This window comes from Aedes aegypti, chromosome 1 (genome assembly GCF_002204515.2).
Source record: "Aedes aegypti strain LVP_AGWG chromosome 1, AaegL5.0 Primary Assembly, whole genome shotgun sequence".
Classification (NCBI taxonomy): domain Eukaryota; kingdom Metazoa; phylum Arthropoda; class Insecta; order Diptera; family Culicidae; genus Aedes; species Aedes aegypti.
This window is the reverse complement of record NC_035107.1, coordinates 308251077-308278821: the sequence shown is the minus strand read 5'-3', so window position 1 is coordinate 308278821 and position 27745 is coordinate 308251077. Positions and strand designations below refer to the sequence as shown.

The following is a 27745-nucleotide window of genomic DNA, read 5'->3' as shown; positions in this document are numbered from 1 at the left end:
GGTGCATTCATCAACATTTTGCAATTTCTGAAAAAATGTTTTGTAATGTTTCATTATGGAGCTCGAAACAGTTGCGTAAAGAAAAAGCGTTACGTAATAGTCATTACGCAACAGATTTCAATAGTGTAATGATAATTACGATACTGCATAATTCAATGCAGGAAAGTAGGCCGTTTCATGACAGATTGGCGTAAACGGATTTTTTCGATAAGGCGGCATCCACAAATTACGTAACGCTCTAGGGGGAGGGGGGGGAGTAGGCTCTAGCGTTACGGCTCATACAAAAATTTTAAATTTTTCATACAAAAAACGTTACGGATGGGGGGGGAGGGGGCCAAAAATTTCCAATTTTAGCGTTACGTAATAAATGGACGCCGCCTAATTCGCATGCGACTTCTGGTTTTTTGGAAATCATTCTTGGACAAAAAATCGCTTAAAAGGCCACTTCTTCTTTCGTTTATTAACCGAACAAGATTGCAATCACGAACAAAAGGAAGGGTGAATCTCTGAATTCACATCTTTCTTTCAACTAATTTGGGTTTTAAACTGCTTCTAAACGTGGCAAAAATGAAACAAAGGTCGTTTCTCCGGAATGCGCGCTTTCTTCGAATGGTGAAATGATTAATGTTGATAATCGCATTGAGATCGATGCTAAACGACCTAATTTCAGGCATCGAAATTCATCACGCATCTTAATTGCTGTACTAGCCTTTATTTTCCACTGTAACATAGTGCAACATAAGCAACTACTCGAATCACGCCTTAAGCATTTTTAACTTTTTGAACAGAATTCTCTACTAATTAGATGCAAGAGGAGTTAAATAATTTGCACGTTTCGAAAAAAAGCGTTATCTAACGAAGCTTTCAGCAAAACGTGTTATTTTAATTTTTAATTTTAATTTTGCTACAAATACAGTCGTAGGATTTGTAAGAAGCATTAATTTTCAGGTAAAAAACAATCCAGCTGCTGCCTTCAAGTGTGAGATAAAACATTGAAGAAGAATCTCCTTACTTACATATAAAAAAGTAAAATAACACAGCTTAGTAGCTAGTTATCATGGATGAGAGAAAGAAAAAAGGTTCATATGTTACCAGGTCACGAATGATCTCAACCCCTGTCTTCAAAACCACATATTTTACGACAGAGACAAGACCTCAAACAAAAAAGCAAATATCAGCTCCTAATTTCAACCAAAATAATGCAACTCTGCAATAAGTCCACTCTGCGAATGAATTAGCATAAAAAAAAAAAAAAAAAAAAAAAAAGCATTTGTCTAGCTCAACATGCACCGGCACACCTATTGCACCTCTAGAATTCCAGACCGCGCATTGGTAAACACGATTTACAAACCATAAACGATGTAGTATAGTAGCCTTACCTTTACGAGATGGGGACGGACCTGGTGTAGTGGTTAGAACACTCGCCTCTCACGCCGAGGACCTGGGATCGAATCCCATCCCCAACATAGTCACTTATGACGTAAAAAGTTATAGTGACGACTTCCTTCGGAAGGGAAGTAAAGCCGTTGGTCCCGAGATGAACTAGCCCAGGGCTAAAAATCTCGTTAATAAAGTCAAACCAACCAACCTTTACGATCCCGCAAGGCCTCGGGAATCAACACAATTTCAAACTGGCACCTTATTCGTTTTATGATCACGCGTAAAACTTGACGGAACCCACCTATAGTACCAACGATCCGCGCCGGGCACCGTTCGTATAGGTGGAAATGTGCCATTTTTATGCTCCATATATCATTCGAAAAAGTAAGAAATGCTTCGTGGAGTGCAGTGCCGGATGCCAGAGTGAAATTCCTGTATGCGATGAGCTGACCTAGTCGTCACAAGAGCCGACCTTCGCCCGGTGAATATGCTGATCGGCACAAGAAACAATTGCTCCGGATGTCACATATCTCCCTGTAGCAGTCATGAGATGTGGCGGAAATTATTAATATGGTAAAAAAGTCAAAGTCAACCTCACAAACAAGTCAGGACTGTAGTTGAATTCTTCGAATTCGTGATTACGTGATGAAATGGAGGGAAACACAAACGAGTACGCTTCTTGAATCATGCGCTTTTGTATATCTGTCCTAGTAAGTGGATGCCCTCTGCTTGACTCCGGATTGGCCTCCAATTCAGTGGAATTCACCGTCCTCTCTAAACGTTACGAAACCAGCGGCTCAATTTACCTAGGTTTCTTGCTTGTGCACTCGAACCGACAAGGAAAAAAAAAGAACCACTCAAATTGCTGGCCAAATGTTTGCCGGCCCCAAGTTTGTTGCTGCGGTAGCGCGAACAGATAAGCGCGCAGTATCATCACCGTCGCGTCATGGCCTCCTTCGTTGTCGCTTTTATTTTTTTCTGTTTTCCGACCCGAAAACAAAAAAAACACAGAGGCCAACCACAGCAGGCCACGGAGACCACGTCGTCGTGCGAAATTAAAATGCGGAAACCAGTACTTTGAAGCTCTTGCGATTCTTCTTTGTCGGCGTTGTCGTCGTCGCCGTCTTCGGTTCAACGAGCCCCCGAGAGATTGTTCCATTCGATCATCGCTTGCCAACCGCGCGCTGAGCGTGAAGCCCCCCACAAAATGGCGTGTTCGAGCATGAGCAAGATTGCCATCTCGGATTTCTGCACAACCAACAACGGACTTGGATCGGCAACGCCGACTGCGACTTATAATGACTATTCAGTGATGAGTGGCTGATGGCAGACCCCAGACAGCGACAAGTGGGTTTTGATTTCGCGCCTAGCTTTGCCAAAATTGGCATTTTTCCCGCGTTTGAATCGCTTCTCTCGGTGAATATACGATGTTTCGTTTTTTTGGTAGGTAGGGTTGTACCGAAAGGCTATAATTTCGTACCCAAAAGTACGTTTTTGATGAGAGGTTTGGCGTTTGGAAACGATTGTGCTGCATACAGAGCCGAATTTGGGCTTCGGGGAACCGGGTCTGATTATGGGGGCACTGAACTCAAAATTCAGAGCGTTTTGACATAACAAACTTGTATGGAATGTTTGGTTCAAATATATAAAAATTTTCACCTTTTTTATTCTTCAAACTGTTCTCAGTTCATTTCATTTCATTTATTTAGTTAACATCTAAACAGATCTAACACGCCACAATACTCGGTTCGTGGCCGCATCTCTCCATCCTCGGTTCTGCCCCACGCTCGCCAAATCGATACGCACTTGATCCGCCCACCTAGCTCGCTGCGCTCCACGCCTTCTTGTACCAACCGGATCCGAAGCGAACACCATCTTTGCAGGGTTGCTGTCCGGCATTCTTGCATATGTCCTGCCCATCGTATCTTTCCAGCTTTGGCCACCTTCTGGATACTGTTCTCAGTTATGACAAACATAATACATTTACCAAATAATATCCATGAGAAACATGTTTCTTCAAATCTGCATGGTGAATAAAGCTTAACAATATTTCAAAAAATATATCAAGAATTGGTCGACACTTTCGCTCCAGACGAAGTATTGTCTGTTTCATGTGCAACAAAACGCGCCATAAACTGTCAAGTAGAGCAACCAAATCGTCGCCAGCAAACAAATCAAAGGAGGTGATGTGCCGTTATGTTGGTAAGACTGGCGAAACGTCAAATTCGCAGCGGCTGGTTGGCTGGCGACGATTCTGGCGACGGTTTCATCGACGACGATTACAATTCATCGCGTCCGATAAGGTGCAAAATTTACAATAATAAAATACGCATAAGCATGATCATGATTGATCGCTCGCATTTACCATTATCTTTATTGCAAGAATAGCTGTACTTACACAGGGAATCAACGGACGCTACTCGGGATCAGTAGCCTTCGCAATGGCGTCGGCTACGTCCGAATTATAAAGATCGCAAGATCAATTTGGGCTTGGAAGAGAAATACTGACGTGTTACTACTCTATAGAAGCCGAGGAGTCATCTGCACTTCCACAAGAAAGCACTTGAAGTTTGAGTATGGGAAAGGATTCGTTTTGGTAAACGAAAAAGATATAAATTGATATGAATACGCGAGTATATACCGTGCACCCCCGTTAATTTGAACGGTACCTCATGCAAACCATCGGGGTTCATTTTTAATTTGAACATCTAGTCACCCTAGAATCGTGTTTCTGGTTACCTCTTTCACTGTTTTGTTTTGATTCTGCGCTCCGTTCCACAGCGTTCCATTTCACTTTACTCTGTTCCATGAGCTAAATGGCGTTTGAACCATTTTTAATCTGAACGGTGTGCAAATTAGCGGGGTACAGATTAAATGTGGTCAAACCAACGGGGGTACCCGGTACACAGATGATTGATATCGATAGTGATTGCGTTGTGTTACCATGGCGACGATCACAAAACACAAATCGTAGTAGCCATGCCGGACAACTGTGAGAAAATTTATCAGTTGATTCATTCTAGTTTTACCTTCCGAGTAATAAAGACTTCGAATTATCAATCTCTATTTATTCCCCAAGAATATTCGTAAGGGAAACATCTTGGCGACGAGTTTCAAGCCAGAAGATCACTTTCGACGACGTTATAACTTGGCCACAACGTCATTGAAAGTTTTCGGCCAACAGAAATCTCTGTTCAACAAGCGCTACAACTGTCTTCAGCTCGCAAAGAGCGAAGCCGACGACTTCGTTTCGTATGCCAGAGTCGTTCACCGGCAATGCGAGGGATTTTGAACTGCAGAAACTAAACACCGACCAATTCAAGAGACTGGTATTTACCTGCGGTCTCAAATCAGCGAAGGACACCGACGAGAGGACGCGACTTCTAACGAAGCTTTGCCCGATCAAGCTGAAAACAACAACCTGGAGGGGCTGGTCACCAAGTGCCAAGGACTGCCCAGACAACCAGAAGTCGCATAAAAGTTCACGTAAGAACTCGTTAATTCATACAAATTACATCAAACCCGCACAACACGGTGAATAAAATTGTCAGATTGATGAGTTTTCTCACATAAAACGCTTTTTTTATACATTTATACATTTTGTTTTGTCCCGTACACTCGTACAAAGTAAGTCGAATCAATCCATAGCAGCTGTCAAATCAACATTTGTTATCATACGTTGAGTCGCATAAGATCACAGGTTAATTCGGTAGAAAACTCGCCTTGTATGCTATTATTCATCACATAATATATGCGTGTACAGATCCACTCCGTGAGTGGTACTGCACGAAGAATCTCCAGCCCAAATCATACATGGGCGCACGATGAGGACAACCTTAGACCTCCTACGACCATCGCCGAAACCCGTCTACTGCCCACGACTACCAGGTAAGCGGAGTTTCTCTGCAGGCTCCCGAGTATTCGGCAAGGTGTACTCTTCCAACGATCAATGGAAATGGGTGCCTGGTACCGTTCATGAAGTGATTGGCAGTGTCAACTACAATACCCTGTTCGACTGCAAAGTGGGCTGATGTCAAGTTTTGCGTTTACACATCGATCAACTGCGGCAATTCCGGAAACCGAAGCGCTATCCATTTTGTTCGACGACTTCGAACTCAACCCGTGCGAATCTCAGCGGAGCGAATTGACGGTCTGGAACTCCAATCAACAGACAGTATCCCATGAACCAGCTAAAGATTTCGCTAATCCGGATAATGAGCCAAGTGCCATACATGTTTCCGATTTGAAGAAACGATGTTAAGCGATGAAGAATTCATCACCTTATTAGCGACGGATGGTACCCAGCCGATCCAGACATCGACACCGATACATCCTGAAATACAACGTCTAGAGCGGTCAATCTGGCCGCCAAGAATATTGCAAGATTAGGAGAAAAGCACCAACTTTCGACCCATTCATACGATGTTGGCCTAATTTGTATGAAAATCCGAAAATTAGCACAGAATTCTTGTAGGTTCAAAACAAGTGCTTTACCCCTACCACTACTATCAAATAAAAAGGGGAGATGTTACCATGGCTACGATCACCAAACACAAATTGTAGCAGCCATGCCGAACAACTGTGAGAAAATTTGCTAGTTGATTAATTCTAGTTTTACCATCCGGATAATAAGGACGTTAAATTATCAAGTTCTTTACATTCCTCAAGAACAGGGTTTCTCAACCGGTGGTCCGCGGACCCCTAGGGGGCCGTGAAGAGCTCCCAGGGGGTCCGCGAAGCCATTGAGAACAAGTGTCGTTTCTCCTAACTGATGAATAAGTCTCGCGTAAAAAATTAAAAGGGCCGATCCTCAAATAATTGAATCAGAGAAAATTTGATGTAAATATTGATCACTACATTTTCAATTCCTATTTCTCTGTATTCAAGTACAACTATATGATATCTTGCTCGTTGATTGCATTTTATTTTTTTTATTTCATTTTAATAAAAGATATTAAGAAAACTGCTAAAATGTGGAAAAAAATGAGATTAAATGTTTTACCCATTTTTGATTTTCAAGCAGACATTGGCCATATTTATGAGTTTTGTTAGCGTGCCGTGGCCCAAGGATAGGCCCTTTGGGTTTCCAACGAATGAGCAAGAGAGAGTCATTGGCCTCTTACCCTACTAAGGCCAATGACAGTTTGCGAATTTTTCCGATTGTAGGCCATCTTGATGGAGCAAGATCCGATCATCGGGCGTTTTGTGCAGACTAAACACAATTTCTTTGTGGCCGTTTTGTGCAAACTAAGACAATTTCTGGAGGTATCAATAAAAAATATCTAAAATATTTGAAGATTAATCCTTAGTAGATTTTGTGAGCGTACTGACGAGAGCCAAGGTTTTTCCAAGGAGATTTCCTGACGATTTTTTGATAATTTATCCTACGGCTTGTAAGGAACACATGTAATCTGCAATTATTTCCTGACAATATTTTTGGCGATTTAATAAACGACATTCGGAGTTATTCCATGTGAAAAATGCTCCACACTCCTTATTCTTTACACTCCTAATTCACTTCGACAGGGTTTTTTTTTTCAAACTACTGATCACAGTATGCGTTGTTTCCAAGCGCTCCTTATTACCAAGTTACAGACAATTCAGCCGATAAAATCAAAGTGGAACCTGGAAGTGCCAAAGTTGTTTAGTTAATTCTGAACCGTAAATAAATGCACCTTAGTATTTTATTTCAGACAATTGGATGGTGTAAAACATCACAGTGGTTTATCTCTCTTGCCCTGCATGAATTGTTGAATTTTGTCAAGATGCCTTATGGAAGTTCCTTGTCGTATTATTGGACTCCTCCAAAAGATTACAGCAGGATTCTTGTATTGACGATTTCTCCATTAGGATTTGTTGTGGATTACAGACATGATTTGTAGGAGTGCCTGTCCAATACATTAGATACCACTTCAATTGTCGCATTGTGTATATTGTACAACATAGTTAAGGAAACCTCGCACATTTCGATCACAGCCACAGCTTGAGCCGGGCTTAACAGCCGGGGTACGATTTTTACGAGATCCAGTCAATTTTTTGCCTCGCGGATGATATGGGCATTGTCGGCCGAACATTTGAAAAGATGGCAGACCTGTACACCCGTCTGGAACGAGAGGCAGCAAAAGTTGGACTGGTGGTGAATGCGACCAAGACAAAATACATGCTAACTGGTGGGGCCGAGCGCGACTGGGCTCGCCTAGATGGCAGTTTTACGATAGACGGAGATACGTTCGAGGTGGTCGACGAGTTCGTCTACCTTGGATCCTTGCTGATGGCTGACAATAACGTTAGCCGTGAAATACGGAGGCGCATCATCAGTGGAAGTCGGGCCTACTATGGCCTCCACAAGAAGCTGTGGTCAAAAAAGATTCACGCCCGCGCCAAATGTACCATGTCCAAATCGCTCATAAGGCCGGTAGTCCTCTACGGACATGAAACGTGGGCGATGCTCGAGAAAGACCTGCAAGCACTTGGAGTCTTCAAACGTCGGGTGCTTAGGACAATCTTTGACGGTGTGCTGGAAAACGGTGTGTGGCGGGGAAGAATGAACCACGAGCTCGCCCAACTCTACGGCGAACCCAGTATCCAGAAGGTGGCCAAAGATGGAAGGATACGATGGGCAGGGCATGTTGCAAGAATGCCGGATAGCGACCCTGCAAAGATGGTGTTCGCTTCGGATTTAGTTAATACAAGACGGTGTGGAGCACAGCGAGCTAGGTGGGCGGATCCAGTGCGTATCGATTTGGCGAGCGTGGGGTAGGACCGAGGATGGAGAGATGCGGCCACGAACCGAGTATTGTTACGTAAAATTGTTGATTCAGTGTTATCTGTTTAGATGTTAACTAAATATATAAAATAAAATACATTGTCTCGAAAAATATAACAAAAATAAAAAATATTTAAGCTTCCTTCTATGAAAAACTGAACTAAAGTGCAGCTAGGCTAAACGAATGTCAAAATTTATCATGGCATTTGCAGTGGGTTTTCCTTTATATTCTTTCAGTGTGAAAAAGTGATTGTTCTAGTATAATCACTACCAAAAAATATTTCGGTACAATCATTCTCTTTGAATGTTGTTATCAATTTTAGAAAAAAAAAAAAAAAGCTTGGCTAAACGAATGTCGACAACAGTAGTTGATTCTAACGCAACAATCTTGTATATCACCGTGTTAAGTTGAAAACAGAGATAATCAATCAATACGACAAAAACTCTAAACTAAGTCACAACCATGCAATCGCTAAGTGAATCGATCGGGATTTCATTGGGTTGCTGATGGTGAACATCCTCTATTGATGATAAGCCGCTACAACAAGGGAAAAGTATCGCCTTTGTCGAATAAATGGTAGACGGATTGGATCATCGAGTTGTTCAAATGAGCCCTGTCGATACTGGGAGCAAAATATAATGGGGAGACATTCACCGAGAAGGATCGGATGGTTTAAAAAATGTTACTCGCGTTCCAGGGGACAAAAGAAACATGGAAAAACTTGTACCGATGGCTTAGCATACAAATTAGTAGGAAATTAAAGAGGAGTCTGGAGGCAAGAACAGTAAGCGGTCAAGTGAAAAGAGAGAAAATGAAACATAATACGAAAGACATAAATTATAATGATTAGCATCAATTGCGCGCGATGGCAGCCCGGACTCGAAGTGATGCGGATGAACGGGGGCTACCATAGAAGACAAATCTGATGGAACGACAACATTTGATAGAATGAAGGCTGAAGACATTGAAAAATATCCAAGGTAACCGCCAGCTTTTTCATTCAAAATACTACTCCTAATCTTCATTTGACTCGAAAAAACCAACAAATAAAGACTTGATCCTAAAGTTTACATAAATATGTATGCATTGATTATTCTCGTCAAGATCGTAGAACATGATTCGGAAAATCATTCCATTACTCTTCTAGTTTTTGTAGCTGTTCTTATTCAGTTTTTTTCTCAGCTTTCTGCTGGTGATCTCACAATTAAAACAAGCGGTGCTTGAAAAATGGGTTTGTACTGACGAAATTCAATATGGGGGCCGAATTCAAAATGACTGCCAATTTTCTTAACTTCAAACAAAAGCTACACCTAATATTTATCAAAAATTTAGCTTTTTCATAAACTGTTCAGATAGCTAGCGTACGAGAAGTCAGCCAATTTGAGCAGACCGTAACGACCTTCCACTAGTTTTAGCATAAACTTGCGATCAGTGGAATAAAATTAGAATTCTAACGATGTGTGCCGATGGTGGTCTGGTTTCAGCGAGAATTACTCTGTAATGAAATAGAGGGAATGTAAGTTGCAAGGAATTTTCCAGAACATCCCATAACCACTTGAGGTTCAGAGCTTGGTAAAAATATTCAGCTTTCCGGTGATCTCTCGAATGTTTTTAGATGCTGCATATACCCGAGGGAAGTTATACATTGTGTTGCACAGCTATTTCATATCATTTAATTCAAACGGTGAAGATTGAGTCTGCTTAGTTTTCACATGATCATGAAAATAAGAACTTGAATCTGTACCGGTTTTGAGTTGGACGATAAAGAATTTCGAAACTACAATAATTACCGTAAGCCGCACTTGCCAGGATTCCGCTTCGTCCTAGTATGTTGGGTATGTTCTGAAAATAGCACGAAAAAGACGTTCATTTAGTACAGCTTACGAACAGCTTCAAGTGACAGTCGACGTTCCCACTCGAGATGACAATTGCCAGGTGCGACGTGTATTTATTTCACACAACCCGACAAACTTCTCCATATTTATGTCTGTCGCACCCAAGCGGATCCGTATCCCAAAAACTTTTCCCGTCAAGAACGACAGTCATCATGGCGTAAAGTTTTCAGACTGTAACCGCTCTCTGTCCTATGCATGTTTATTTTCAGCGTCGCCATCATGCTTTTAAGCCACCGCGATGCGATGTGAGTCGTTGTTGTTGTTTCGGGTTGCCGTTTTCCTCACGTGTAACCATTTTCAGCCACGCGTTTCTCCCTTTTCCCCGAAGATTTTGTATACTTTATTAAATATTTTAAAATTCCCGACATGTTTTTGCTCTCTCGTCCGAACCGCTTGCGAGGCAGCTAGTCGCCACAAATCCACAAGACGGAGACCACGTCGATCGTCGACAGCCAAGTTGACTAGTCGCCAAGGCGAAACGTAGCAGCATTGTAAGGTCATAAATTAAAGCCAGCGGCATTGGTGTGTTTCTGAGTGTCTAAAACTCGCTACTCTCTGGCGTTGATGCGCGTCTCCTCACTTACTACTGATGGGACCACTCTTTGCCTATGGCCTCATCAAACACCATAGGCTTAAGGTACCGACATGTTTTTTTGTCTAACTCAAAACCAAACACATCACATTCGTCGGAATAACGCTGTGCTGTTGTCCTTCAACAAGCAAGAATCTGGTTTTAGCTAGCGAGATGTCAGAGTCGGATAGGTAATGTTGGAAAATGGTAAGCCATTCGACATCACCATATCACCTGGATCCAGGGCTCCAAAGGCGCTGAAATTGTGCATTCAACAACGGCCTCAGCATACACAGCTAAAACTGTATTGTAATATCACGTCGTTTTCGATGCACATCATGTTGCGTAAATGTTGCGTAAAATTACATTTGAATTATTATAATAACATGTATGTTATAACGTCATGTCAACTATTTCAATGCACTCATTTTTTCAAATTAATCACGACGCAAGTGATATACATGTAAAACGACGTAATATTACAATGTATTTTTCGCTGTGTGCCGGCAAAATAATTTCATTCCACACCCGACTACAACATTATCGTCAGTCGATCGGTTATATATTGCGGACGGCTTGCTCATTTTCAATGCGAAATGGAAAACTGTCACGCCGCCGTGTTGAGTCGATTTTATTGCCTCGCAGCACATTTTGTTACACTTTTTGCACTCTCGCCTCGCCTGCAAAACCGGTCAGGGCATTGTAATATCGCGTCATCCACTTGGGCTTGGGCTCCTTCCAGTCAGTGGCTTTGTCGTCTTTGTAGTCGGTTATAATAACGGTATTAACAATCAATGCATTGCCACGACGAACACATCGTCCATGGACGACCGATCCAGAAAGCCATAAAAAGCTTAATTGATTCATTAGCATCTGTTTTCTTTCTGATAGCCAGCCACACGGCTTACGGGAATGCACAAGCACAGCATCCACATCGGCCATCTCTCGAAGCTTCGGACTGGAGTGCTACATTTTATTTCTCGCGATTGAGTTTCCTTTTTTTCCCGTTTTCATCTATCTCTGGAGCGAACGGTAGCATTCCGTCAGCCATTGCCCTGGGAAACCGGTAGCTGATGAGACCGCGGGTAGCTAGACCGTGGGTAGCTACTGCGCAGGATCCTCGCCGCAGGGATTGGTGGTGGCACCAGGATCCAGGAGTCGACAGGGGTGACATTCTTCCACCTACCAACCTACACATTCTCTACGTGGAGGATACATTGTCAGACAACGGGCATAAAACAAAGAGTTCACTCACCTTCCTTATGAGCAAATCACTAACTCTGAGCGACGAGTAGTGATTATCATTACTTTCTGAAACGAAGCGAAAAATGAAATACAATTAGTAAATTTTCTACGAAACTAGAAAAAAAGGAGAAAATATCACAACAAAAGATACGAAATAATGAAAAAATATCATTTTTCACAGAAAACAATAACGATTTAAAAAAGTTGAAACCTACACTTTACTCAAGAATCTTCACAATTATCAGTAGCATACTCTGACATCAACTTGATAATTAATAAGAATCACAAAAAAGCCTCGGCTAAGTGTCCACTGAGTACGGAAACAATCTCAAGCTAGCCGAGATTTCATCGAATATTTCAAACTTAACCCTCAAATCTTGCCTGAATATCTGGATGACTACAGCTTTGCTTCACTTCAGAGCCAGGATCCCAGCAAAAGAATTTGACTAAAACTATAGAATTTACTAGGGTCGGTGTTCCCTTAGTGGACAGTCCCCTATAGTCGCACTAGTGGCTTTTTACGGCCGTTGTGCTATAAATCTTTTTAAAACATTTTTTGACATGAAGGTCAGTAGCTATTTATCTAAGTACCATTGATAAACAGCTTGATTTTGTTCAATAAATGATCGAAATAATTAGTTTTGCTTAAAATTTGAGCTCCCTTGCGCCTATAGTAAACCTATTGTTCCTATAGTAGCACTACTGAGAGAAACTATTTTTTCATTATACGAAGTAATTCATGAATTAAGAACTTTTTTACATCAAACGAAAGCTTTTTATCCACACTTTGTAGGAACAATAAAAAAATTTTGTAAAAATACGGTTTTGATGAGTATTTTGCCAACGCCGTGATGCTAGTGCTACTATAGGAACAGAAATTAGAAATAATGCTACTATAGGCACATGTATTCCTATAGTGGCACAAGCGATAATAAATACAAACATTTGAGTTTTCGTAGTTTTCATATTTTTCCCACAAAACCAAGATAAAAAGCTTTCAGATGATGTAAAAATCATGACGCTAGCGGTATTTTTCGATTTTATACGAATTTTTGTTCTTAGCTATGCGGCTATTGGTACATCGACCCTAGTAGCTTAAAGATCACAAATGATTCCAAGATATTTTTGATAGTTAGTTGGGATAAGAATGGTAGAGTTTTTCATCCTACGCCATGTGATCATTTTGTAAGTAGGTGGGTTGGACCATTGATCACTGTACGTACAAAGTTCCAAAACAGTCTAGACATTTAGAAAAAAATCACTTCATATGTGCCCGACATATGAAAGCACGTAAAATGAGGTAAATTTAAGTTACGAATGACGCAATTTTCCATCTCATTGAACTGATTATTGTTTGGATTGCACAAATTTTAAGTCACGTTGGACGTAAATTTACAAGAATGAAGTATTTATTAAGTACGGATAATATCACATTAACGTAATTTCTTTATTTACATTGAATATTAGTAAGTACACCGGGATTTAAGAAAAACTTTGAAAAAAAACTTCAATAATCTATTTTAGCAATTGTTTTTTTTTTCTATTTACCAGAGTTCTTGTATTTCAAGGATCTGGCCATGATAAAATAAGCGTGTTTACATATCTTATTATAAAGATTGTATCAACAATAGGATCAACCAGATTTGTAGGGTACATGTCGTTAGGCTAAAAGGGTCGTTAGGCCGAAATAACATTTATTACTATATCAAATGGCTAGCACATTCATCAATGTTTTTTCTTCTTCCAATCAAAGGCTGTTCTAGGCAAAATGGTTCTATTCCGTTAGGCCGAATGCCGTTAAGCCAAATGCCGTTAAGCCGAAAGCCATTAGGCCGAAAGGGTCGTTATGCCGAAAATGAGAGGTCAGTATAATTTGCATCACCAAGAAGCCGCCAGATCAATTTTCAGGTCGAATGGATTGTTAGTTGTTAGATCAGGATAATTTGTATTACCTAGAAGCCCACAATATCTGCTGTGGAATATAACTAGAAAAAACAGCATTTGATTAAAAGAAGGGAAAACACCGATGAATGTGCTTAGCCATAGGCATTCGGCCTAACGACCTGCATCTTACAAAAATAAATGAGATGTTGTTCCACTTTCAGGCAACAACGGCAAAATGCTGGTCGCCCACCACAGATTGTACGTACGCCTCTATGAGTTTATGTGAATTACAATGAACAGCGAAGCATCTGGTGGTCGAAGAGAATTGAAATGGTCTTTGATCTGTAATTGAACTAGAAGAGTAAAAGTTATTCAAAGTCATGAAGATTGAGCCGTCGCATGCCAGTTTTGGTGCTGGAATTTGGTGGTCCCATAATACGGGTTTTACGGTGGCCATTCCGGTGCTCAAAATGGACTTGAATAACCATTCATTAATCTTTTCGGCAAAATACATCCAAACATTAAAGACCATATACCGTTTTGTCTCAAATTCCGAATAGACTCATATTCCGAACACTCAGTTTTTGTATGGCGATTTGGTTGAAATGTTTCGCTGAAATATGTCACCAAATAACAAGGAAATGGTAGTCAATTGCAATTCAATTATAACGTTTCCAATATAATTTATACCGTGAGAGTTAGGATGATTCTCTAGTTTGAGACCAGTAGAACAAGCTCAGATAAATTTATTTGCTAAATTATTCATTTGAATACGATTTATTCGTGTTGTTCGGAATTTGAATCAAGCTGTTCGGAATATGAGACAGAATGAACACAGTGTTCGGCATTTGAATCAAAATGTTGATCCATACTTTTGCGTAAAAACTATACTAAAACGAACTATATCAACATTATTATCGGTACATCCAACAGCTAACAGTTAGACTTTGCGAAGAAATTCAAATTTACACAAATATCAGCCAATTTCTGCCAGTCAGATGCATTTGAAGTCACTGTTGGCCTTAAGTGTTCGGAATATGAGTCAAAACGGTAGGTTTGGACGCCATTCATTTAGTTTCGGGGCATAAATCCGAGTAATTTCATCGAATTGTCCAGATTGGCCACCTTCCAGGGCTCCAGTAACCGGTTCCGCATGGACCATACTTATTAGACCGACATTAACCCCTAAAATTCCGAAACGAACCTTGAATTTTTAAAAGGCCACTATTCGGAGACTAGTAGATCAAATAATCTGAAATAAATTTTGAAGTAAATGCGATTAATTGGTCTTATAATCCTTGAGTGAGCCACCCCCCTGACCCCAACCCATTTTCCAGGTTTACAGAAAAAGCGTAGACACGAGGGGTCAAAAATTGGCCTCAAACGGATATCTCAACATATAAATGAGCTAGAAGATTGGTGTATTCTGCAAAGTTGTTCAGCAGATCTAGGGTTATCTGGTGTTGAAGATTAAAAGGTTAAAAGAAACCTTCAATCTTCTTTACCCCAAGATCCTATTAGCTAGAAGGTATATATTCAACATATTGAGGCTTCAAATGGCGTGTGCACAGCCAAATTTCTTCCGAATTACTTCAAACTTTGGGAGGATGCTATTTACCATAATAAAAATCGTTTAAGCATAGGGGAGCAAAAATTTCAATATTTGCATCACTCTAGTGGTCATACGCCAACACTAATCCGTCACCCAAGAGAAACGCAAAAGAATCCAACCAGACCTAAATGGAATATTCAGGAAGCAGACTGGGATTAGTATCAACATATCGTCAATATCCCTCGAATATAGGACTCAGAAGAACAAATGAACGGAATTACTGCGGGAATAATATCTGCAGCTGAGCAATCGATACCACGAACGAATGGAGTACCATCGCGTTGAGTAGTCCCATGATGGAACGACGAAGTCCATATTGCGATAAAGAAACGATTAATGGCATTTAGAAGAATGTATTTTAGAAAAAGAATCAGCACCAAACGACGAATGTAGAGAAGAGCTTGCCAGAGACTTCAAAACAGCTAGACGTGAAGCACGCCAAGTAATCAAAAGTACTAAAAAGGAGTCGTGGAAACAATTTGTGTCTTCTTTCAATGTGCAGATTTCGGTTAGAGATATGTCGAACAAATACAGGTCGCTCAAAGGAAGATGTTAGCAAGTTTGTATTGGAGAAATCAAATATGAAGGTTGTGAAGAAACAACAAGTGTGGGAATAGCTGAAGCCTTTTGCAGTGTTTCTAGTGATAACTCGTACAGTAAACATTCCCGTGATGTTTTTTTTCCTCATCTGTAGAGCCTTTTCACCACTGCTTCCATTATTTAGGAATATTGTGGTATGACCCATATTTTATTTGGTGCTCATCAAATATCCTTTCACAATTGAGATGTGATAGACATTGGTTGATGTGTCACACTGTCCCAACTGGGCACAACTCGTTTTATAAAGTCTATTACCCTATTAGGACTACCTTGCCAAATTTCCAAGGGCTCTAATAACCCTTTTCCAAATGTTAACATTCTTTGATTAAGCAATGCTCCGCAGTTGCAGAGTAAATGCTCAGCAGTTTCGTTTTCAGCTTGACAAAAACGACACTCAGAGGATTGTATTTTTCCTATATTTTTAAGATGATACCTACTTGGGCAGTGACCGGTCATCAGGCCAGTTATTACCCTAAGATTTCCTTTATTAAGATTCAGTATAGTCCGGGCTTTAGCTAGACTGGGTTTTATGAATCTTTTCGCTTGCTTGGATGTATCCGTGGCGTTCCAATTGGATTCTACCATGGACATTTCTCAATTTTTCAGTTTCATATTGAGAGTGCACTCAGGAACACCACAAAACGGTTCAGGGCCGATAAAGCTCGAAGCTGCACCCTGTCTTGCTAGATTGTCGGCGATTTCATTCCCCTTAATTCCGCAATGGCCGGGCACCCAATACAATGTAACTTCGTTCCTACTGACCAATTGCTTCAGAGAAAGAATGCATTCCCACACTAACTTTGATCTACATGTGAATGCCTTTAGAGCATTCAAAGCTGCTTGACTGTCCGAGAAAATACAGATCTTTGCAAACCTATAGTTTCTTTTGAGACAAACATTTGTACAGTCAATGATGGCTTGTATTTCAGCTTGGAACACAGTGGGGCTGCGCCCCATAGCGATTACCTTGCTGATACCAGGGCCGAAAACTCCAGCTCCGGTATTGTCGCCCATCTTTGACCCGTCAGTATAAAATACAATAGAATCTGCACGTAAACTTGGCCCACCAGAATCCCAAGTATAGCGTCTTGGTTTAACCACTTTGAAGGGAACATCATAGTTGGTCTTCGTTATCATCCAATCTTCTATTGTTTTGTTATCTGAATTCAAATTGAATTCCTTGATGATCTTCATGTGACCAATCAAATCACCATCTAGTATTTTATCATAACGAATAAACTGCAAGGCATTTTTTGCAGCTTGCAGTTTAATGAATTGATGCAAAGGCAGTATATTAAGAAGGGCATCCAAAGCAACCGATGGCGTACTTTTCATTGCCCCTGTCATTGATATACAAGCAAGTCTCTGCAACTTAGCCAGCTGCTTCTGAGCGGTTACCTCATTTGTCTTGGGCCACCATACCAGTGAAGCATAACTAATTTTTGGTCGGACTATTGCTGAATAAATCCAGTTTACCATATTAGGTCGCAGTCCCCAAGTTTTTCCTAGGGCTTTATTGCAGACCCATAGGGCATTAGTACCCTTACTTATGACCTTGCTCAGATGAGAGTTCCAGTTCAATTTCTTATCCAAAGTAACCCCAAGGTGTTTAACTTCTTCCGAAAATTGAATTTGAACTCCATTCAAAGAGGGCTGTATAAGCTTTACCTTTTTCCTTCTGGTAAAAGGCACGATAATAGTTTTTGAAGGGTTTACGTTTAACCCCTCTTTCCTACACCATTTGAGAGTAATTTTAACGCAGTTTGCAACCAATCGGAAATCGTGTTATCAAACTTTCCACGAACCAAGATGGCCACATCGTCGGCATATCCAATTACCTCAAAACTTTGATCTATTAAATTTCTAAGGAGTTCGTTTACTACAAGAGACCACAGTAAGGGCGATAACACTCCTCCTTGAGGACATCCCTTCGTTGATCTTATAGATATTTGTGCACCTCCTAGATCAGCAGAAATTGTGCGATCCTTGAGCATAGTCATAACCCATTCGATAACACTTTTATCCAAGCCCTTTGCTTCCATGGCTGAACTTATAGAGCTATAGGATGCATTATCGAATGCTCCTTCAATATCGAGAAAAGCAACCACGGCTATTTCTTTGGCTTCAAGAGATTTCTCGATTTTATTTACCAGCGACTGCAGCGCCGTAATGGTAGATTTACCTGATTGATACGCAAATTAGTATTTAGAAAGAAGCATTTCTATTAAACTTGTTGACTTGATGAAGTCATCAATTATTTTTTCCATTGTCTTTAAAAGAACAGAGGAAAGGCTTTAGGTCTAAAGGCTTTGGGAGTTGTTTTATCCTTTCTTCCAGCTTTTGGATTGAAAACAACTCGAACCTTTTGCCACGCTTTAGGAATATGTGAAAGCGCAACGCTTGCTTTGAATATTTCGGTTAAGAGCGGACAACGCGTCTCTTTTCCTTGTTGCAGTAAGCCTGGGAAAATATCATCTTTCCCGGCAGATTTGCAAGGCTGAAAAGAACTCAATGCCCGTGATGCTGGACAGCAAACTGAGAGAAACCCTTTTTTTACATTTGATGCACCGAAGGAAGAGTAAAATAAAAACTTTTCAATGTATGAATTGGATGAAGCCCTGTAGAGTATGAAGGACTCTGCCTCAGATGAAGATAATGTGCATTGAGTAACTAACCGCTAGATTGTAAGTACAAGTTGCAGGAGACTTATAACAAGCTATGGCAACAATCGGCGTACCCTGAAGAATGAACAAAGTCAATTGGGTCCTAAAATTTTCAATGAAATCTTGTTTTTATTTAATACCACGATAAAGCATGTTACTGCAACTACTTTAGCAATTTTTCCCGCTTAAATAATGGCTATATCATATTTAAATTTAAATTTAAAAAATTGGTCCATAAATGAACCTTGACACTTTAGATCATATTTGACGTTCGTTTAGTCGACAAAAACACCACAGGGGTTTTAGTTTTAACACTGGGATTGTTCCTATCTGACATTTCGGAAGGGACACGTTAAACAAAATACACACAAAATTTGAGTTTAAGCCAAAAGTTTGACAAAATCTAAAAAAATATTTTTTGGACTTAAACCAAAGGAAAACATTAGAAAATTAAGTAAAAATGTGTTTTTGGCCTAAACTTAAGCGTTTGGCACTAAAATTGGGACAGGGCTTTAGGACCCTATTGTGATCCCAATTTACAAGGGTAAAGGGGATAGAACAAAACCACTGAACTATAGTTCTATTTAGTTAAACAGTTGGTTTGCAAAAAAATGGTGAACAGTGCTTAGTTTTCATTTTGGAAACCAAACAGATATTGCATAAATATCAGTTTGAGTTCAGAAAGGCGAAATCCACCACTGACCATTTAGTAAAATTGGAAGGTACAATTAGAGAATATCTTAATAAAAAACACTATTCTTAGGCTGTTTTCCTGGATATATCGAAAGCCTATGACACAACGTGAAGGAGGCTCATACTGGAAAAGTTGAAGTTCATCTGGCCATCTGCTCAGATTTATAAAACGATCTCGTTTGGAACGATCATCTGATTTGTTGACATCTAAGCATATACGTACTTCTTGTGTTGCTGAAGAGCTTGAAGTTTTTAAAGGTCTTCCACTCATTTTTCAGTAGATCTCCATGGGCACGGACCTGGTGTAGTGGTTAGAATACACGCCTATCACGCCGAGAACCTGGAATCGAATCCCATGCCCGACAAAGTCACTTATTGGTCCCGAGATGAACTAGCCCAGGGCAAAAAAAAATCATTAAAAAAGACAGAAAAAAGTAGGTCTCCAATACACGTGCTATATCAGGGCTTCCCAACCGGTGCTTGACCGGAGCCGTGACGACTTCTCAGAAGGCAGTGAAGCTTTGTAAATAAGTGTATTTTTTATCAATAGGTGAGGAAGCGATATTTTCGATATTTCGAATATTTAAAATTTAAATTTTGTTAATTGTTGTGCAATATTTTTCTATTTATAAGAGCTTATAAATTACATTTGACCTCACGAACTTAAAAAAAAAAAAACAAACATCTTTCGTGCCTAAGGGCAGTGTTGGAAAAAACTCAAATTATCAAATTTCATGTTTGAGATTATTCATTGATGAGTACGTTCACCCGTGTGACACATTTTCGCGTTTTTCAGTAGTTTTCGCGCATAAACCAACGTTCTTTGTTTGTTTTCTAAAATTGTAACAAACCTTCTGATATTAACAAGAACAATAGATTTGATGGGTTTCTGATGCCATGTCCCCTTGTGCATTATTGAGTGGTTTTGAATCAAAATCTAAAGTGTAAGATTCATGAGACAAAACCTAATATTTTTTCTTAGCGGGAGAACTCATTGATTAAAATTTTTAGTGTGAGTCTAGAATAATTCGAAGAAATGATTCTGAAATAGATCAGAGCAATATTGAATGACTTGTTAGGACTATCCAAATTTCAGCATAGATTCATAATACACCCGATTCTGTTTTTTTTTACACGGCCGTGCGAAAAAAGTTTCCATACATTTTTTTCCGCCAAAACCTTATTTTTGCATGGAACTTTTTTTGCACGGTTTTTGAAATTTTGAACTGAAAACTTTTTTTGCACGGTACGCATCCCCCGTGTAAAAACAGAATCGGGTGTACTTGAATGCGTAATCAACGAGGGATTACTTAAGTTCCACCTAAAAATTGATTTCCCTCGATATTGAACACAATTTGTTTACCATTTTTAGCAAATATTTAGAACAAGATAAGCATCGTATTAGAGTTTAAAGGTATTTGCTCGCATTACTACCTTACATACGAAAAACAAAATTTCGTATTCGATTCTAGGAGAAGTATGAGTAGTAAATTTGTTAAACAAGTTAAAGCGGTTGAGTCCAGTAACACTTATGCAAACAGCCATAGTCAAAATATCCACAGAAATCCTCCTCTTACCAGCAAAATTCGTTGCAATTAATTATATATTTGTTTTGAACACTTTTCGAATTGACACATAAAAGAAAATCTCATCGACTGAGAATGAAGATTCGAATTCATACAATAAATGGGGACCTTTCATAGCCCAGTGACGCTCGGCAAGACGTCCGTGGCTAAAAAGCAAAGCCATGTACTGGGTTTGATTCCTAATCGGTCAAGGATCTTCTTCTTCTTTCTGGCGTTACGTCCCCACTGAGACAGAGCCTGCTTCTCAGCTTAGTGTTCTTATGAGCACTTCCACAGTTTTTAACTGAGAGCTTACTATGCCAATGACCATTTTTGCATGTGTATATCGTGTGGCCGGTGCTCGACCGGTGGGATTCGAACCCACGACCCTCAGCTTGGTCTTGCTGAATAGCTGCGCGTTTACCGCTACGGCTATCTGGGCCCCGGTCAAGGATCTTTTCACAATGAAAATTCGTCTCTTCTGCCTGTCATACCATATACGAATGCGAAAATGACTACTTTGGCAAAGAAAGCTCTCAGTTAATGCTCATAAGACCCAACCAAAACACAATAGACACAAATAGAATACATTCGATGTAACAAAGAGAAGATTTTGGCTTTGACTGCGTTGATTGCTGTTACGGGGGCTAGCGTGAAATTGAGAATATGTCTTCACCAACCAAAGGTAGCTTTCAAATCCTTACAATGACAACTGTGTGGATGCAGACGTAATATTGGTCTCTAGTAACAATGGTAGTTGAACTAACATTCCTGCCTTTCCCCGATCCAAATCGTAAGGACAAGGACGTGGACAGTGCCGTCATCGTCTTTTGAATTTTTAGCACTCGATTTTTGACAAAATCTATTATTTTTTGTCAGTTATAAGAATATGTCGAAACCTAAAATGTTGATTGGATATCCCATGGACAAAAGTGTGAGTGAACCTTCAAAATTTATTCTCTTACAAACATTGAAATTTTCAAATTTTCATAGCATGGAAACGTTCCCTTATCATATTTGTTATAAGTGAAAGTATGATAAAATCTACAAAGCTAATAGTATGATTGTACAAACAGGCTTTTTAACGATCAACAGCTCACACGATCTCCAATAACCAACACGTGTAATCCAACATTCTCATTAAATACTACAAATCCTAGCTTGCGTCAAACCCTCATGCATCGCCAAAACTTCCATTTCAATTATTGGAGCGTAAATATTTACCCAATCGATTCCACATAGGGATTTTTCCGATTACAACCAAAAGAGATGCCGAGCCGGGAGGATGCATCCGATTCGTCTTACTAAGAAGGGTAATCCGCACGTTTTGAGCTTGTGGTCGTCGTCATGGTTTCTCGGTCAACTCCCCCACAACCGTACGTAACGGCCCTAATCGGATTAAGTTCCTCCAGAATAATACCGTTTGTTGTTGTGTTTGCCCTCCGCCGCCGGGTTGGTCGATGACGGCATCACTCCAGTTTCAACTGAACTCAGATCAGACTTCATTTCGAATACGAAATGTCGAAAATCAAACCTACCATGCTAGATGCGTGTAACCGAATCGAAAGGAGGCTCGGAAAAGGAGTGGGGTGAACGAACGGTAATCTTAATTTATTGAACGAATCTAAATGGATCCATTTTGTGCTGGGGGCTAAGAGTTAATCCCATCATCTACGGAGGCCACTCTGAGGCGTTCGCTGCTTCTGATGTCAGAGATCGGTAGAGATTGATTAAAGCGGTCTATCAATCCGGGGGATAGGGAGCAGTTTAAAGTCTCGCAAGAATGGAATTCAGCCACCCACCCACGATTCTCGTTCGTTTAGTTACGCCCTGCTTCTTCTTCTTGACATTTCGCTTTCTTTAGAACAGAGTCTGCTCATCAGATTAGTGTTCTATGAGCACTTCCACAGTTATCAACTAAGAGCTTTTTTGCCAAAGTTGTAGTGTTCGCAACCAAGCACTATGATACTCTATGCCCAGGAAAGTCAAGGAAATTTCCATCACGAAAAGATCTAGGACCGACCGGGAATCGAACCCAGACACCTTCAGCATAGCTTTACTTTGTAGCCGCAGACCTTGCCACTAGGCTAAGGAAGGCGCCTTGGGTGGAGTGAATCGATTTTTCATGCTCGAATATTGGTCGCCCTCTCGCTTGGCCACCGGGCGTCTCCATCTAGATATTCACTGTCACTGCCCCGAACGACCCGGGAGACAAATAAACCCCTTCTACTGTTTTGAAAGTTTTATTGACTTTTCAAGTGACGCATTCGTGTCAATATATCGCCGACGCTCTCGGCCTCAACCGGGATGTGGAAAGCAAAGCCGTTATTTATGAGCAACGAAAATAAACAAAAACATGGGCGAGAAAAGAAAACTTTCTTGTAATCAATAGTTGGACCGTTCTCCTCCCTTTGCTTGTTTTGTGTGCTGGAGAAAAAAGAAATAAGACTGGGGAGAAGAATTCCATGCGATTAGATTCCGGTCCCGACTGGGTACACAATGGCATTCAAACAAGAGCCGTCAGGGTTTGAATGAGGATTTTCATCTATTCGAGCGAAATCGTGCAAAAGTTGAACTCTCTGTTCGGAGGAAAATCCAAAGGGAGCGCTGTTAGTCGATTCCAATGGCAAAGAGATGAAACGATGCTATTATAAAAGCAGCATCTTTTCTCGGCGTTGTTCCCTTGGCTGTATTGTATCGGACCCTTTGTTGAAAAACCCAATAAACAACATACACACGAGAAGAAAGAAAAGAACGAGCCATTTTTTATTCAATCGACCCGGACTGGAATAGGGTGGAGGGTGGCTGGCGGCAGATCTGTTGGCTGTGATGCGTATGATTTGAGAATCACGGTGTGTCTAGAAACGTTACCATAAGATTCGAATTGAATAGATATGGTAGCCTTCAATGAAAAATGAAATGATGAAATACCTTCAACGTGAATTCATCCTGGATGAAAACCATTCCTTTTATGTCTGATTTTTACACATTTTATTTTATTTTTGAATTATAAATTTATTTTCGAATTTCAAGTGTAGGGTCAAGACTTGATGGTCAATTTATTCGTTTACATCAGTTTCAGTCACACCGCGAGAATGCCTCGCTTACGGGATAACGAAAATGGAAAACGAGTTTCATCCCGGTTGGGATCCCCAGATCGTCGATATGGAAATGTGATTCCGTAGAAATGCTTAACGAATTGCTTCCAATACTAATGGATTTAATTTGAATATCTCGTCAGCGGGCAGCACAGATCTCAGCTGAAAAAATTCCTCCTTCAGTAGATCTGGTAAAAACAAGAAGCAAGGAATCAAGCCATTTCCGAATAATTTACGACCCGAGCCTTGCGCCGGAGCCCAAACCGTTCAGGGGAAGGGAAACTTGAACCCATTTCTCTGCACTCTGTTTAAAATCTATATAAAAAAAGAAAATATCCCGACGCTATCTCCCGAACATACAAACAAACATGGCCGAAGAGAAAGGCATCCGGCACAATTGGTTGTTCGGTTCATCTGCTGGTTGACTCCGGCTGCCAGTCTACCTGAGCTGAAAACTCAAGCAGCCCCGAAAAACGAGAAACATCATCATTAACATGCACCAGGCTTCATTTATCCACGGCCGGCTCCATCTACTGGCAATAATGCAGCGCTTGCACATCCGACGAGAGCCTGTCGCATATCGAATTTATTACCCTGCAGCCATCGTCGTCATGTCATGGCAGATGTGGGCCAAGCTGGACACGAAAATGTACCGTGTAATTAGGCAGATGATGATGATTTTCTGCGCAACCAAGTGAAAGCTCTTTATCGGAGAAAAAAACTCATAAATAAGATCCGGACAAAAAGGATACAATTTTGTAACTTTATCAAGCGAGTGGATTGGCGTTGCCAGTACAGTTAAGTTCGGATTTCGGAAAGTCCGTTAAATGCACTTTCAGCGCTGCAATTTGGCAATTTGTTGGGTTTCGGCCAATTGGGGAGAGAATTCGTTTAACGACCGATCAAAAAGCAACAGCCACGCTCGATGGACACCGGTTGGACAGATATTTTTGTTATTCAGGGAACACGTTTTTTCTGCTGTAACCCTCACAGAATAACAATCCTCCGTTTTGGTATTTTTTTTACATAATGCCGGGCCATGATTGTTTCGAGTGGCTTGTGCTGCACATTGGATTTTGTGTACGACAAAGAATGATGACTGCAGAGATGCACTCGGATTTAGGCTCGGAGAGTTCATTTTTAAATGAGGTTCATCAACAAAACTATGGATGGTTCTTCTTTTTCATTCAGACTTTACGTCCTAACTAGGACAAGCCTGCTTCTCAGCTTTGTGATCTCATGAGCACTGATCTGCCCATAACTGCATATTTGTAACATTCGACAAAAGTAGACATTATGTAAATGGAGTACCAAGTGTGCATTTTATGGCAGTATGGGGGGAAACTGAACTTTCTAAAAATTACCAGGAACTCAAAAGTTCTTATTTGAGGCTGATATTTTGTAAAACTCATTTCGCATACTAGGTTAATTGTCAGAACATAATTCTGATAGAAATTTCATTGCTATCACATTACGGGGCTAATTAATAATCTCAATGTGACTGTGATGCGGTTATAATTACCAATGTGACATAACAACTTGGTATTTTTTTTCGAATTTTCTAGAGCAATCTCACAGATTTCAGTAAGTTGATCGAAAGTATTTATCATTTGATGACTCTCCATGGTATTAACTCCATTTTGTCAAAAATGTCGAATGTGTCTGTTTTGCAGTTATGGGCAGTGTTTCTGTACCTACTGACCAATTCCGCACTAGAATCTCACATGGCAAGCACGAACATGCCCTGGGAAATCGACAAACTGTCCAGCTAGAAAATATCCTTCACCGACGTAGATCTGGATGACGTCGGTGAAAACTCTGATAAGCTAAGTTAAGCTAAATCTGCTTGAGCTGATTACCAGTTATAGACACTACCAAAACATGACACAAAACAAAATCCATTATATGCATTACCTGTAAATTGTACAAAATCTGTACGTCTGTAACCTGACAAAAACATAAATTACCCTTTTTGATACAAAACAGTATTACAACCATACATTTTTATTTCAATATCTCACATTGGCTGTACAATAATCATACAATCTCTGTATAGTTAATAATATAAGACGATATTCGAAAGGTTAAAATCTAACGGCTGTTAATAAGCTGTCGAAACGACGTAAGTTTATCATCGTGTTATTCTCAAAACCAAGCACGAGTAATGGATGTCATGGAAATTGTAGGTTGAGGGCCTGCTCAGCAAATAATCTTTAAACATAATGTTACCACAATTACACTTAATTTGGCTAGAATAATTCTATCTGCCGATTTTGAATACTTTTCCCTTAAAAGGAAAATCAGTAACTTTTTGTATCGTTGCCTCCATTTCTGGTCAAGGAACAGACCTCTCTACTACTGCTATAATCCTTCCATAGCAGAATATGAATTCACATCACTTCACCGAAATCATTTCGCTGGAAAGAACTTGGAACCCCTTCGTCCTTGGAAACTAACCGGCTAGGTCCTGTCTGGCCCCATTTTACTGAACTTCGTTGCCAACCGTGACGTCCGGACTGACAATCCTACACGAAGACAAATCTACGCATCCGTTACATAAGTGTCCAATTGGGCTAAAATTCGACATCAGAGTGAAGATGAACTTAACCCAGCCTCCATAAATAGGCTCAGAGTTGGTAATGAACAATGTCAAGAGATGATACATAACGCCGTAGCGTACGGTTGGCAGGTTGGCCCCGCCAAGGGCACCAGCCTCTAGTGGACGCCAAATTGCATGACGCATTTGGTAAAATTTGTAAAAGATATATAAAAAAGGATGGCTAGTCACAATTTCGAATAAAATTCCTTGATGTACTAATAAAAAACTTATACAGTATCTGAATCATTTTCAATAATATATTTTTGATAATAAATCTTCGCACTGTTTAGTGGAACACCTTAAAATCAGACTTGCCCATCGTACGCACAGTGGTCCAAAGTTGGCCAAAAGCACAGTTACTCAATATCAGTCATATCATATGATAGCTGATGAACGAAACTATTAATATCACTTGCATGCTATCAATATCATTATGATTTGACATCCAACAGCAGTGATGGGACATCGCACTCTAGATCATAGTTACTGCAGAATGAGTGATCACGTGATAATTATCCAAGCTATTAATGTTCTTCAGTGACCAACCCATGGTTTCAATCCATATGCAGCACTGTTGAAAATATTGTACTGATAAATTGCTATTTTACTAGCGCAATTTAAAACTGAACTTAACCCATCAGTGATATCCATACACAAGTAACCAATGAGCACTTACACCAGCATTTATTCAGCAATATATGCGTTTGTATAGCACGTCATTGGACGTATAGCTGTTGGTAGTGCTTTTCCAATGCAGGTTTTGGCGAAATAACGGGCTGGTTTAATGCTACACATTCAGAATCGTTGCATCCGACTGTCAAAAAAGTGTAACGTCTCCGAGGAGAGCGAAACAAAACAAAAATGTGTTCCAACACCTTCTCCTTCTTCTCATGTTTGCTGCCTTCTAGCATGTTTTTATTTTCATTCTTGAAAAACATAGAGGAAGACATGTGACAAATTTCTTCCAAATACCCGTTGACAGGTTCTAACGAGACTTTCCGTAAGTGCAAATGCGATACAATAACTTTTGTTATAGCGATTGCATATCGGATGTATCACAAAAAACGGTCACACATTGGAGGCACAAGTGTAAAAGAGACCGAGGTAGAGTTACATATGTCCTGGACTCCTTTTACTCAGCATTCGTTAAGTAACAAAGAAGCATTTTGAATG

At 40.2% G+C, this 27745-nt stretch overlaps 1 protein-coding gene across 2 annotated transcripts in view; it reads right to left on the bottom strand.

Moving 5' to 3' along the window:
• The window catches only part of LOC5572615 (homeobox protein abdominal-B), a 171395-nt gene that overhangs the window by 62883 nt on the left and 80767 nt on the right, over window positions 1–27745 (bottom strand). For both annotated transcript variants that reach the window (XM_021838492.1, XM_021838493.1), the window contains exons 2-3: window positions 11869–11924; window positions 9938–9989 (exon numbers count right to left, since the gene is read on the bottom strand). In XM_021838492.1, coding sequence (XP_021694184.1) covers window positions 9938–9989; window positions 11869–11924 — 108 coding nt within the window. The remainder of the gene's footprint in view (window positions 1–9937; window positions 9990–11868; window positions 11925–27745) is intronic.